Source organism: Notolabrus celidotus, chromosome 19 (genome assembly GCF_009762535.1).
Source record: "Notolabrus celidotus isolate fNotCel1 chromosome 19, fNotCel1.pri, whole genome shotgun sequence".
NCBI lineage: Eukaryota > Metazoa > Chordata > Actinopteri > Labriformes > Labridae > Notolabrus > Notolabrus celidotus.
The window spans coordinates 16403479-16417730 of NC_048290.1; the positions used below are offsets into that span (position 1 = coordinate 16403479).

Sequence of the window (14252 nt, forward strand, 5' to 3'; positions counted from 1 at the left end):
AATCTAAACAATGTTATTGATTTGGTCTAGAAATAAAGGGCACATGCTCAAGAGGAGTATGGTTGAAGTTACAGCTGTAAGATATAAAACTTCTTATACAGCTAGCACTTCTCCAGAGTCGTCTTCTTGGAAATCTATCTTTGTTATCGTAGCCTCAGCTGAGGTGCATGACTTCAATAGATTATATAATAAGTCTATACAGCTTTTCTTTGTGAAAATGTTCCTTTTTTTAATGTTTCCAAAAAGTATTGGGGATGTACTAACATTACAAAATAACTATTGTTATGTAAACTAATATATTGATGGTAATACTGCTGCTGTGTCTGTGAACTCTACAAGTAATTAGGTTGCTTCTGCTAACAACTGCCTTGTTGGGGCTTCTAAGTCATACCAATACTACTCATGTTACTGCAAGCTCATGACATGTTTTGCAGCAGCAGGAATTTGCACAGATTATCCTTTTTTTCTTGCTTCTATTCAAAATGAATCCTGTAAGTTAGGAGAGTTATTTTACAAGTAAGCCAAAGCCAAGACAGCAGCATAAAACGTTGCAACACACAACAGACAACACAGCTGATAGTACGACTAAAACTTGGCTAGATGCAGCAGTATAGAGAAACTGAGTACATTAACTCAAGTACAAGGTTGTATTACTGAAGTCTATATCAATTTCATTGTTCTATATACTTGTAACGCACATGCATTTCAGTGGGAATATTATTTTAATTTTTACTCCAAACAATCAGATCTTACATTTAAAAAAGATTATCACAAGTGTTAAGAATTCTGCATTTTGTAAAAACTGCAAACATAATTTAAAAAATGTCCATTTTTTCAACTATAGTTGTGAAACAAACCTCAAGAATCCTTTATAAATAACGTTTTTTGGACTTGAAGTGTATTCTGGAAAAATGAAAATTACAAATAGGTACTTTGTTTGGAAAAAGAAAAAGAAAAGATATCCTAATTGTATAAGGTTCTATAGACCATAGACCTTTCTGGAGTCCCTGAGCTCCATTGTCTCGTAGGTCCCTCTGAGCTGCCGTAGGCATCCTCCTGCTGTGGACGTTCTGGACTCCAGCTGATATGAACGTGCTGGACTCCAGCAGCAACAGCTTCTACTACTCGTCTCATCACTATCACCTCTCTCTCTTCAGAGAGAGACTGAGTCTTACCCTGTCTTGAAGTTGGGTCTCTGTTCATAATTTGACATAGAGTGGTCTAGACCTCCTATGTTTGTAAAAGTGCTTGAGATAACTTTTGTTGTGATTTGGCGCTATACAAATAATGGTTGATTGATTGATTGATTGATTGATTGATTGATTGATTGATACTAAAGTAAGGGACTTAAATACTTCCTCAGACACTGGCTTAAAGAGGAGAGCATATCAACGATAGTACGTGCAGAAAATGTTAAATCTTTGATATATGTATTTAAATGTTTTAATTTTGAGATTTCAGATTAGTCAACTAAATTAAACTTTCTTCTGCAGACACCACCAACTGGCCGGAGCACAAAACCTATATCAACTATTACTAATTGTACAAGTTTCTAGTAAAACCTATACAATTTTAGATTTCAGTGGAGTTAAATTAATTTAATAATACTCAGGTTTCTGCAGGGCAGTGTTTGGGAAAAAACAAAACAAAATAAAACTTCACATTTTCAGTTTACTTACTTATTCTAGTTCTAAATAATACAGTCTGTTCTGTAATGACACTCTGTGTGCATGCTTGCTGCTCCTGTTAAAAATAATCCAAAACTACTTGTTTTTGTAAACTCAAAATTGAAGATTATGAGTTATGGAAGGCCCTTTTTTATCCATAGAAACCATAAACACATTCATCGTTCTGGTGGTGGAGGCAACAAGACTTCATGGATAAAAGCAAACATCCTGTTAAGACAAACAAATACATTTACGATAGTTGTTTAAAAAGAACAAGTATTAGGGTCTTTGAGGGTCCCCTGAGATACCTCCATTTTTTTAATACAATAATTCTACTTTTGTTCATTTCCAAAAAATATTGAACAAGCCATACAAACAAAAAGTTTACATTCAGTTTGTTTTTTGATTGTAGAAAAATAAATCCTCCTTCTTAAATGAGCTGCAAGTGAACTTAAGTGGACAAAATTCAGTTTTTGTCAAACACAAGTTAGATTATTCTAAATTTGGTCGGTTTAAATTGTTTTATAGGGTTGTTTAATTTCCCCGAGTGACTAGCTCCCCATTCCATCAGGTGGTGTAGCAAGCATGCAAACAGTGAGCACAGAGAGACTGAAACATCAGGACACATGGACATTCTGACAGACGGACAGGTAGGCAGGTAGACCAAGAGACAGAACAGAAACACGGCAGGACTGCACATTATTGCCAAGAACTGGAACAAGACAAAGACTGGCAGAGAGATTGCGGTCAGTGGACTCTCAAACACATCAGATCCTAACATCAGTCTGCCTGTTTGCCGATGATGCAGCGATTTATATGACCAAAGGTTTCACTTTACTCTGGGAAACTTGTTCTGGGTTTTTTAGTTTTGCTAATTTTGATATTGAGAGAAAGATACTGAGAAGCTGAACAGTTTGAAAAGCTTCTTGTTGCATTTCTGATATGATGATTGTTCCAATTGTTGAATTAGCTAAAGAACGGCTGAAAAATACACAAAATGATGCTAAACTTTCCCTGAAAACTACAAATAGTTTACATAATTTTATACTTAAAAAGCCCCAAAGTTTAAGTTTTTTTTTCTGCTAAAAAGCTTCCAAAAGATTCGTATAATTTGTACTGATAAACTCCAGAAAGTTTTAAGATAAAAGATCCCAGCATACCAAACAGTTTCTGCAGCCTCTTATAGAGTTTCTGTTAAAACCAGTTTTGCAATAATCAAATTTTCTGCAAAATGGCTTAAATATAGGATTCACTTTGTACAAACATTCTCAAAAAACGTTCATTAAAAACTCCCCAAAATTTCAGAAAGTTTTCTTGTGATAAATTCAGGTTTTCTCCAAAGTTTCAGAAGATTTCTGTTGAAAATTCTCCCCAAAAATCCCCCCAGTTTTTGATAAAATTCTTGAAATTTGTGCTGAAAATCTTCAGAAGTTACAGAATGGTTAATATTCAATTCCCTAAGACTTGCAGTTGAGATTCATGCTCTTTAAATGTGCTTGAAGTTAAGGTTTTTTTTGGATTATATTGACACTTTCCTTCTTTTGTTCAATTTTAAATATATTCAAAGATAAACTGCTGGCGTTTTCAAGTTTGGATGAACAGATGATTTCCCAGGTTTTTTTGTTTTTCTGCCAAATATTTTGCAGCATTCTGATGTCGGAGACAGGTTTGAGAGTGGACTGAACTCAGCTATGACAGACAGACAGACAGATAAACAGACAGTACTGTAGAAAACAAGGACAAAGATGCTGCAAAAAACTGGAACTAGACACCTGAGATGAAAACCTAGCACTAGCTGCAGGGAGAACGAGACTGATGCAAGAAATGAGAAATTGGGGCGATGGGAGCCGAGAAGGAAAGAAACAAAAATAGTAGCAAGATGATTTACTGATAGAGGGAAGAGAGAGGAGAAGAATTGTGATGGCATTCAGATAGAGTGTGAAGCCAAAGGATAAAGGGAATATAAAGAAGAATGGAGTGAGACAAATAAAAAGAGATGATGGAAAGAAGAACTAAAAGATGAAGGAAGAAGATTTAGGTAGAAGAAGAAAAGGCATGGCCGCAAGACTTTCCCTAAGTGGTACCATCAGTTCAGTCTGTACCTTCATTGACTGAGTGGATGTTAAAAGAAGCAGGGCTTGGGGAGCCAGGGGCCCCCTGAGGGAGGCCCCCAAGGCCCCCCGGAGCCCCAGCAGTGGAAGTAACAGTGCTGGTGTTGGCAGCTACAGCAGCTTGTAAAGAAAGAGAAGGAGAGAAAGAGCCAAGAAGGAAAGAACAGGTTAGGAAGGCATTAGTATTTAACGTAAACGGAGAGGAGACAAGAAGTCAGGACACAGGGAAGAAGAATTCGTTGTTACACAAAACAAGAATAAACAACTCAAAAAAGACAGACAGGAAGAAGCCATCTCCTGAACATGTTCTTTACAGGAACAGATTTCATGTTGGGTCAAATCAGTTTGGGTTAAGGAAAGATAGAGGTTATTAATCAAACTTGGTAAAGACACTGTTAAGATCAGGGAAAGATGATGGTTGGAAGAAGTAGCAGTGATTTGCAGTCTCCTAAAGAAAGCTGCATAAAAACATCCTCCGTTGTTGCCTCCAACCATTATCCTTACACAATAAGTAGCATTGACAAACAAACAACAGCTGTATGGAGAAGTTGTGCAAATTAAAAGGAGAACAAGAAGGTTATCTGACCTAAATCATTCACTACAAATCAACACAAGTACGATGGTCATCAATTTAAGTAGTATTAGTATCTACAGCTGACTACAACTACTGCTCTGAAACCCCAGGAGTCACTGTGCATGCCGGAATTTACTGTGAGATCAATACTGTTGGGTTTACCCGCCAATATTTAACAAATACATTTCATTTGTGAACATCTATGAACTATCAATTGATTCTATAACGGTTACTAACCACTGCTAATATTGGCAACATGTCCAATAGTAAAATAATCTTAGAACAACGCTAGTTTAAAGGTGCACAGGTATGAAGCTGCACCTGAAAAAGCTGCGATTTCTTCTCTGGTGCAGAGGAGGGACTCATATAGAGAACAAAAGGAAAACAGACGCAAGTCTTGGTTGCAAAAATGTTTTTTTTTTAAATAAAGTTACAGCAGACAAGAAATGCAAATGTTTGACTCCATCCTGGACTTTCCTTAGAGCTTGCACAATGCATGCCTCACGATGCACCAAAGAAAGTCCAGGATGGGCTGAAACCTTCGCATCTATACGTCTGTTCAGTCCATTTTATTTGCCAAGACTTGCATCTGTCCTTTTGTTCTCTGTGCGCGAGTCCAACAACAAATTCTAGAGTAGCAAAATAATTAAAAAAAAAACTCAGTGTTTGCTAAAAACTTCAGGACAGACAGTCTACAAGCACATCATTGTGTAGCACACAGAAATCAGTTGTTTGCTGAGATGAAGATCAACTTCAACGACCCAAACTGAAGCTGAATGAAGACCTGGACCAGGACGAAGAGGTTTCAGACTGTGGCTCTAGCATTGTTAACCAGAATACTGGATTATAAAGATCAGAGTGTAGATAGTAAAAGTGGATTTGGCTGATTCTCTCCTCTAAATATGGAAATTTTAAGTAATGCTAGGGCCAGAATACTGAACCTTCTACTGTAGAGGGAAAAACATTCATTTCCAGTTTTAAACACTTGACAATTTGACATTTAAAGATGAAAGCCCAGGTTTTCTCACAAGAGTAAAACCAGATCTTAAACATACATAACATAGAACTATAAATAATTTTGTTGAACTTTAAAAACAGTTATAGACATTACACACCCTAACTCTTCACATAAAACCAGCCGCTAAAAAAAGGAAAAGCTGTCCACAGAGAAAACATGTAGCACGGACATGACAGAGAAAACAGTTACATCAGTAGGTGGGAAAGAAAGAAAGAAAGAAAGAAAGAAAGAAAGAAAGAAAGAAAGAAAGAAAGAAAGAAAGAAAGAACAAGTAAAAGAGAGAGTGAGATTTTAATATTGAGATTGAATTGAGCAAAGTGAGAGATATATTTAAGAGAGTGTTCATGTGAGAGAGAACAGGCAGCAGGCTGAAGCCATGCAGTGAACAACCTGGTGACGATGGACAGAGAGAGGGGGATAGAGAGAGAGACAGAGAGAGAAACAGAGAGATGATGGCTAAGGGCAGTCAACAGCAGACTGTCAGCATTATGCAGAAAATAAATCATCAATGAAAACCTGCTGTATGAGGAGGTTAAATAGTATTTTGCATCTTATGTAATGTATCGTGTACTACAGGAAGTGGGTCAACAGCTCTTAGAGAGGCTTGCTTTCTTTAGAGGATATGCAGATGATGCTCTGATTTTCAACTCTAACATGAAAAATTCAGATCCAGAAAAGCCGTTGAACAGAGGAACGGATTTATTGTTAACAAGCCACTTTATGTACAAATGAATAAAACACTGAAATATTTTCTTTAATGCTGCTAATTAAATGCTAAAATAGAACAAAATAAGGGGCCTTTATGAATAAATATTGATCAAAAATAAGTCCTCAACAAACTGTTCTACTATACGTGAGACACACTTATTCTGCTTTATCTAATATTTCCCTCTAATACATAGCTAAATAAACAAGCTTTTAAAGGTTCTGCTTTGGTCTGAGCATGCTGTCATTAATAGAAGTAAATTTAGTCAAAATTTCAGGTTCGAGCTCAAATGTTTTAAACTCGGAATAAAAAAAAGCAGCGACCTGAAACAAGCCGTATAAACAGTAAGGTTTTAACACATTTCATTGATTAGTTAGAGACTGTATCTGTACTCTAAGACATGTTTTGAAGGACTAATGTTGAGTCTAAATCTCTTGATTTGGGCCTTTTTCTTACCACCATTGTGACACAGAGGCTGACCGTGGTAACTTGCGTCATACCAAGCAGAAGAGACAAACCTGAGTATAGATTGATTCATTAAGGTGTGGCTTTGTTTGGACACAATGATGTTCAGTGATAAAATAAAGCTGCAAATAAGCTGCATTAGATAGAAAAACAATGCATATAACACTATGAATCTGTGTTCAGCTCTGGAGTGACCCAGCACTTGGTACTTCGGTAATTATTGTGGTGATGTTAATTGTTGATAATGATAATAGAAGGTCTTAAATTGTTTGGTTGCTTCATTGTAGATGTTCCTTATTTTATAAAAAATAAAAAAAAAATCCTTACTTACTTTTGTGCATTGCCTTCACACTGCTTGGCAGTACCTGCACCCAAATTGACTTGAAGCACTTTGTTACTCGTACTGATCTTGTTTCCTCTTGTCTAGATCTTTGCTTGTGTTGTTCTTGTTCTCGTATGTACGTCGCTTTGGATAAAAGCGTCTGCTAAGTGACATTGTAACATTGTAACATTGTAAATAACATCATGAAATAACTCGATATGCAGACGATACTCTAACATTCTTATCTAACTTAAGAATCTCCTATTAAAGCAAGAAGCTGTGATTCGTCTAAAGCTTTAAACTTAGTACTGTTTAACATAATGCACATGCAAGATATACACTCTGATATACCAGATAAATATAATGGATTTGGCAGAAGGTTGATGTCAACACAACATCAAATCGTGTTTTTTGGCATGGTGATCCTGAAAAGCTCCCAAATGTTGCAAACACAACTTAGATGTTATTATAAATTGCACTTTCAAGTAAATCTATCTGCATTGCATTGCAGTTCGCATCATCTGAAAAGGATCATTCTAGTTTATTATAACCCCTCATGTGTGGTGTTAATATTTGGTGAATTAGCTCCATCCCAGGTTTGAATGATTGCCCCATGTATGTTTTTGTGTTCCCTTTATAAACAAAGAAAATGCAAAAACAAAGCTGCAGAAATATGACCCATAAAGAGACGATATGTTCCCATCAGACAGTGGAAGAGTCTTGGAGTAAACATTTAATTGCTGCCAGTGAGTGGATCAAAGTTAGTAACAGAGCAAAGTGAAGGTTGCTGAAGTCTTTGAACTCCATCATTAGTGAGGACACGATCATAAGAAAGCGACTCTACAATGTTTGAGGTGTGTTAAACTGTGTGTGGACACCTTGCTGTCTCTGTTAATCTCACTGTAAACGCTGCAGTATATTAGAGGGGCCTCCTAATGTATTTCCATGTGAAAAGAGAGGGCGAGCAGGGTTAACTGCACACTCTTTCACAAAGCCTCTCACACACACACACAGAAACACACACAGAGAAACACACACACGCGCTGGGCAGGTTGGAGAGGCCGGCTGAGCAGAGGTCATGGCCAAGCGTTCCCCCTGAATGGTGGTGAATAGGCGTGTGGCGTGAATAAGTCCGCACGCTTGTCACGCTTGGCCTCCATTAAGGCGTGACAATAGCGCTAAAACCCCGCCTACCTCTAACACCCGAGGGTGCCTCCCATGGCATATGTGTGTGTGCGTGTGTGTACGTGTATGTGTGTGTATTCACAGGGACTTGATTTTGTGTGTGTGTACTGCTAGTTTTTGTTGTCGTGTGGTAGGTAGCTGTGCGAGTGTGTGTGAGGCAGATGGTGACGGCTGGTTAAAATCTCCCCTACAGAGAGCCGAGCAGGTTTCTCTCTGCAAAGAAAGAAACAGGACTTCTAGTTTTTATCCACTTTGACTGAGCGGAACAGTCCTGTTGCTTCATCTACCTTCTTCGTGTTGTTTAAGTTCAAGTTTGGTTATGCATCAAGTTTTAGATCCTACACATGACTCAGTATTATTCAACATATCTCACAGTTGCTGCACTAAAGGTCGACTTTGAGGCTACAAGACGATGATTCACCTTGATTCTTCTGGAGATAATGTTTCCAAATCTGAACTTTAAGGTTGTTTGCAGCTGAAGCTTCTTCCTCACAAATAAAGTCATCTTTCAAAATGCATAACTTGGTGGCACAGGTATACCTCTGTTTGACCATCGTGAACCGGGTTGTATTTCCGGGCTGGTGCTCACGCTGGTTTGGAGCTGCTTGAACTCTCAAACCAACACGGCACCCGTTTGTTTTTCTGCCCGCTGGAGCCTGTGGAAGAGGCGCGTCATGACGTCAGATTTAAAATTTAAAATCTCAGGTTGTAAAAGTTTGGATAAGCCTGTCCTGTTTAGAAAGGTATGACCTGTATAACCCCGCCATGCGAGTACAAAATGAGGTTAAAACGTGTATTTCCAAGTGCAGAGATGTTCCTTTGTTTCCCTACATCAGCTGCAGTCAGAGGCTTGTGCTCCAGCTGAAGTTCAAATCCCTCTGCCCTCGTGTTAAAACAGCAGAACCGCCTTTGCAGACCTGCTGACCGAGGAAACAGCAGCAGCTTCCTCCTGTTTCTTTTTCTATTACTCTCTGTGGGTTCTATTGCCGGTGGGCTTTATTATCAAACCCCCGCCTCTCCTCCCTCCCGCCCGCCCCGCAGGGATCCCAGGGGGTGTGTGAAGCAAGCGCCCCCTCCTTTTGTAGTTACCTTGTTTGATCTGGGCCTGTAGCGCCGGGTTGGAGGGCTGAGGGGGGGCAGCCTGCGCCCTGCGAGGAGTCTCCGGGGTTCCTCCTGGTCTGGGAGGCCTGGAGGTGGATCACAAAGAGGAGGCATGAAATATTAAAAGGAGCAGGGAGGAAAGAGGAGGGCCAACACACACACACACACCCAAAACACAAAGAAACACACTCACAGAAACACAAACATACATAAAATCAGAAGTTCACCCATATTTTTTAACTTCTGACTCTGGAAACCAACTGCTTGCATTTTAGCGCGCATGTGTGTTTTTGTGTGTGTGTGTGTGTGTGTGTGTGTGCCTACAATCCTGTGTGTGTGTGCATGAGTTAGCCCATGTCTTGTCAGGCTCCAGCCTATTGAATTTTGAGTGGAGGACACAATCCTGGGTCTGAACAGACTTCAGGCGTCTAACTTCCAGAGACACACAAACACTTCCAATACAACAATCAATACAGCGATCAATAACAGTTGCCTGGAAACTCATCACTGCCAGAGAGCTCTACATTTAGCAGGTAGATTTTTGGGCATTTGGGAATCAAGACATTCTGCAAAGAGTGTGTGGATTTAAAGAGTTAGTATTCTGGTTTATTGAATGTTGGGATGTCGTGATACCAGGACTTTACCTTCGACAAGATGCTGTTAGAAACAAACAAAATCAATACCTGATTTGACACCATGGGGACAAAATGTAATTTCTTAGCACTGAAAAATGTATACAGCCAAAATAAAACAGGTCTGTTCCTTCTGAAATGTAATATTGTCTGATTAGAAGAGTTTGTGAGTGTATGCACTGTAAAAATGAAAACTCTTGTTCTCACTGCTTTTCACTCTTACACACAAAAAACATACTGACGCACGCACGCACGCACGCACGCACGCACGCATGCACGCACGCACGCACGCACGCACACGCACACGCACACGCACAGAGCAGAGGACCCTCTCCTTCTAATTGTGCCTGCACAGCGAGAAACCGGACAATGGTGGTTCTGAGAACCCCCGTTAGAGGAACTTTTCCAGATACTGCGAGCACAAGAGGAACCTTGAGCGTGGGACGTGTGTGACTGACAGAGTACCATTCAAAGTGCTTTACAGAGTTAAAAACTAAAAGAAATATGACATTAAGAAAAAATAAGCATTTAGATATAAAATAATACAATTAAAAATATTAAAGTAAATATATTAAATGTATTAAATTATAAAATCAACAAAGAAAGAAAAGAAAAAATATAAAAATAATAAATGAAAATAGTTTAAAATATTTGAATATCCTAAAAATGGGCGATTAGGGAAGTAAAATGTTCTCTGTGTCTAACAGTGTGACAGAAGTCCTAATAACAGTCTTACCATCCCAACAGACACAGATTTACACCCTCCTCTGTGCAGGCTCGGCCCTAAGCTGCCCCAGAAACCCCAGATAGGGGGGCTGCGGTGGTCAAATCCAACCTCCAACCTTTGCATGTGTGTAATCTGACCCCGAGAGAGAGAGAGAGAGACAGGCTCCCCTAATGAGAGGGTACACAGCTTATCACCAAACACTGAGACCTCACAGGAACACGTTTAAAACGTAGTGTTGTCATAGTCAGCGTGAGCGGCTTAATGATGCATTGAAGTCACTCGATGTGGAAGTTTGTTTAGCCCAGCATTGGGTTATAGCATGCATTATAAACCACATCTACATATGCATTTATGCATGAGCATAGAACTGCCAATTCAACAATCTCCCCCACGTTCCAACCCTTCATAATCTGGTATCGTCTGGTTGCACAGTTCTGCAGATTTCTTTGAAACCAAACATATTATTAGCTTTTATGTTTATATGCAGATATCTCTACAAGACCTCTTTTTTATTTTTATTTTAATTTTATTTAACCAGGTGAGATCAAGACCTCTTTAACAAGGGCGACCTGGCCAAGAGGTCAGCAGCACACGTCAAAATAAATAGTACAGCCCAATAGAATGGAGCATAAATACAGACAGTGTGTAGAAACAATCAATAATTTAAATTGCAACTAATTTGCAAATAAAGTGCAATTAGTGATCACAAAAACAGCATTTTTTAAAACACAGGCACTGTTTTGTGGTCTGCCTTTTTTTAAGATGGAACCAAAGGAAGTGAAATAAAATCAGACAATTTCAAGTCCTTCTGGAGTTTATTCCAAGCAGTAGGTGCAGCAAAACTAAACACTCTCTTACCAAACTCTGTCCTAACAAGGGGAACACACATTTGTAAGATGTCACAGGAGCGCAAGGCATAGTGGCTTTTAGATCTTTGTAGGTACACACAAATATGTTGGGACCAAGCCAAGAAGAGATTTATAAATCAGATGTAGCCAATGTGTATGCCTGTGTACACTCAGGGATGACCAGTCAGCTTTGACGTCAGAGCACAGTGACATACACTATTTCAAGACTGCAAACATTTAGCTGAGGCTCACCGTAATCTATCAGAGGCAGAAAAGAGGCAGATACAAGAAGTTTCCTCGCTCTGAGGGAGAAACAGGATTTATTCCTGAAGAAGAAACCTAGTTTCACTCTGAGTTTGGAGACCAGGCTGGCTATATGAGCTTTAAACGGAAGCTCCTGATCGAAAAGAAAACCCAAGTATTTATACTTAATGAGGAGATCTATAGGTTTCCTTTGTGAAGTTACGACAATGGAGCTGTTTCTGGGGACTCACTTGAGTTAGAGAAAAGCATAAGTATGGTTTTGTCTGCATTCAAGGCCAGTTTTAGTTTCAGTAGACGAGACTGAACAACATTAAAGGCCAACTGTAAAAACTGAAAAGCCTGAGTTATTGATGATGAACAACAGTAAATAATGGTGTCATCAGCATACAAGTGATACCAGGCATTTGACAAGTTATCACACAGATTACTGACATAAATGGAAAATAAAATAGGTCCTAAAACGTAACCTTGTTCTCTTTGTCTTTGTTTGCTTTCTGCACTACAGTTCACGAAGAGTGCAGCACAAACTGCAGGATAAAACGAATAATTTGACTTCTAGTCACAAACTTATTCTATTCCTCAGACTCTGTTTATATGAATTATACTTGCCATCAAAATTCAGCATGTGTCTCATCAGTTTAACTCGTGATGTTATCAGAGAGCTGCTTTGTGCATGTGAAGTGTGTGTGCAGGCTGCAAAACGCAGTTAAGAGCTGGTATCTAAATCCAATCTAAATCCAGCTAAATCCACTTATTTAACTTTACTTCAGTTTTCAATTTAAACCAAAGCAAAATATAATCCAACTTCAGATTCTTCACTGAGTGTGTGAATGTGCTTCAGGAGCCACAAATTAAAATGTTTGGAGCTTAAAATCTTTTTCTTTCTGCTTATAAGTCGAACTTAATGCATTGAAATGAAATTGCACGATGCAGACGAGTGATGTGTGTATTTTCTGGAAAGAGAAATGAACCCCATATGGACGTGTGAAGATAATGTGCACAATGTGTTATCTCCAGTTCATCTTGAATCAGAAGCTATGCTCACTGTACACTCTGCAAGCTCACCATACACAATGTGTGAATGGTTTCTATAATTTAAGAGCAGGAATAAATATGTCCACAAGCTTATTAAAAACAAATAAGTTTAACCTTTTACATCCTGAAGAAGAGAGAAGTCTAATGAGCCGGTATGTTATAAACTAAGGTGAGAGAAGATGTCACAGGTCAGGCAGAGGTAGAAGTTTTCTCTTCTTATCAAAGGAAGGACATCCAGGACTCTCCAATAACAACTTTTCCATCGTGATGGAGTTAGAGCTTCGCTGGTCGTCGTGATGAAATACTTAAAGAAAATCCTGAAAGACTTCGAGTGCACTCTTCTTTTCAAACTCGGCACACAGCGAGGAAGATTTTCTTCTGTCATTAATGTGGGATGGGGAACATGAAAAAGCCAAACACGCTCAAATATTCAGAGCTGCTCGTTTGGAGTGCAGACAGCTGGAGAGAGGATCCTTGTTTGAGTTTCATAAAGAAGTCTTTGGCCTCTACATGCAGCTGCGAAATCACCCTCTCTGATCCGGACACAGCACTGAAGACGAGGTAGAGGTTGTAAAAAAGTAAGTTTCAGACTCTACGTGTCCGCAGTCATCCTGCTGCTGGGATTTCTGATTCTGGTGTTCTCCAATTTATCAGATCTATGTGCTACCAGTTAAAGGAGCAGTGTGTTAACTTAGAATGAGCCTTTTATATCTACATGAAGAGCAAGTCCTCTTCCTCACAGGCATGTTTCTACAGCAGCACAGAAGGGACAAACTTGTAACATACACATTCTTGTATTTTGTGAGAGTCTGCCCCAAAAGGCAATGTTTGAAAGATGAAGATAAAGAAGAGGGAGGTTGTTGGGTGTAAAGGAATTTGTTCAGACTGGAGTTTTTGACAAATAGAGGATCGTACTAATCCTGGGAAGCCACTGTTGCTTCACTAATGGGAGGAGTGAGCAGGGGAGTGTTTTAATCCAGCTTCCCCCCTTAATTATCGCTCAATGTTCCCATTTCTACACACTGCCCCTTTAAGATGATTACAAACAAAGTGTGCAGCTTGGTCTCTCTTCTTTCATCCCGTCTTTCGATCAGATCTCAGAGCTCCAAAATCAGAACACCTGCAGCCAGATGTGTCTGCCTCCAAGTCATTCAACAGCACCTTAACAGCATCAAATGAGACCAGGGCCCGAATGCAAGTCCAGCCATTACACAAATGGGACCATTAGTCTTAACGTACCGTTATGGACAACCAATTTGGCCATAGCATTAGCCGCATGCATAACTGCAAATAATTGGCCAATTAACTAATTGCGCCATGAAAGCGAGGCTGGTCCTAAACATCATATGTTCAGGGAACCTCCTGGAAAACCCCGATCCAACAAATATAAATTGCGCATGCCTACTACGCATAAACAAGAATAAACATGGCGAGTGGTGCCGGTGTGACTGAGAGAAGATCAAGAAAAACCATTTTTCAGCAGAAGAAGAAATGGACATTTTATTACAAGAATATAGAATGAACTAACAGCTGTTATCAGCAAGTCAACCGTCAAAGATAACAAACAAGGAGAAAGGGAAAGTTGGGCTTCATATCC

General features: G+C 39.2%; 1 protein-coding gene across 2 annotated transcripts in view; it reads right to left on the minus strand.

The window, feature by feature from the left end:
• Positions 1 to 14252, minus strand: part of LOC117830956 (WD repeat-containing protein 7) — a 105617-nt gene that overhangs the window by 53590 nt on the left and 37775 nt on the right. For both annotated transcript variants that reach the window (XM_034709331.1, XM_034709330.1), the window contains exon 19: positions 9138 to 9235. In XM_034709331.1, the coding sequence (XP_034565222.1) occupies positions 9138 to 9235 (98 nt within the window). The remainder of the gene's footprint in view (positions 1 to 9137; positions 9236 to 14252) is intronic.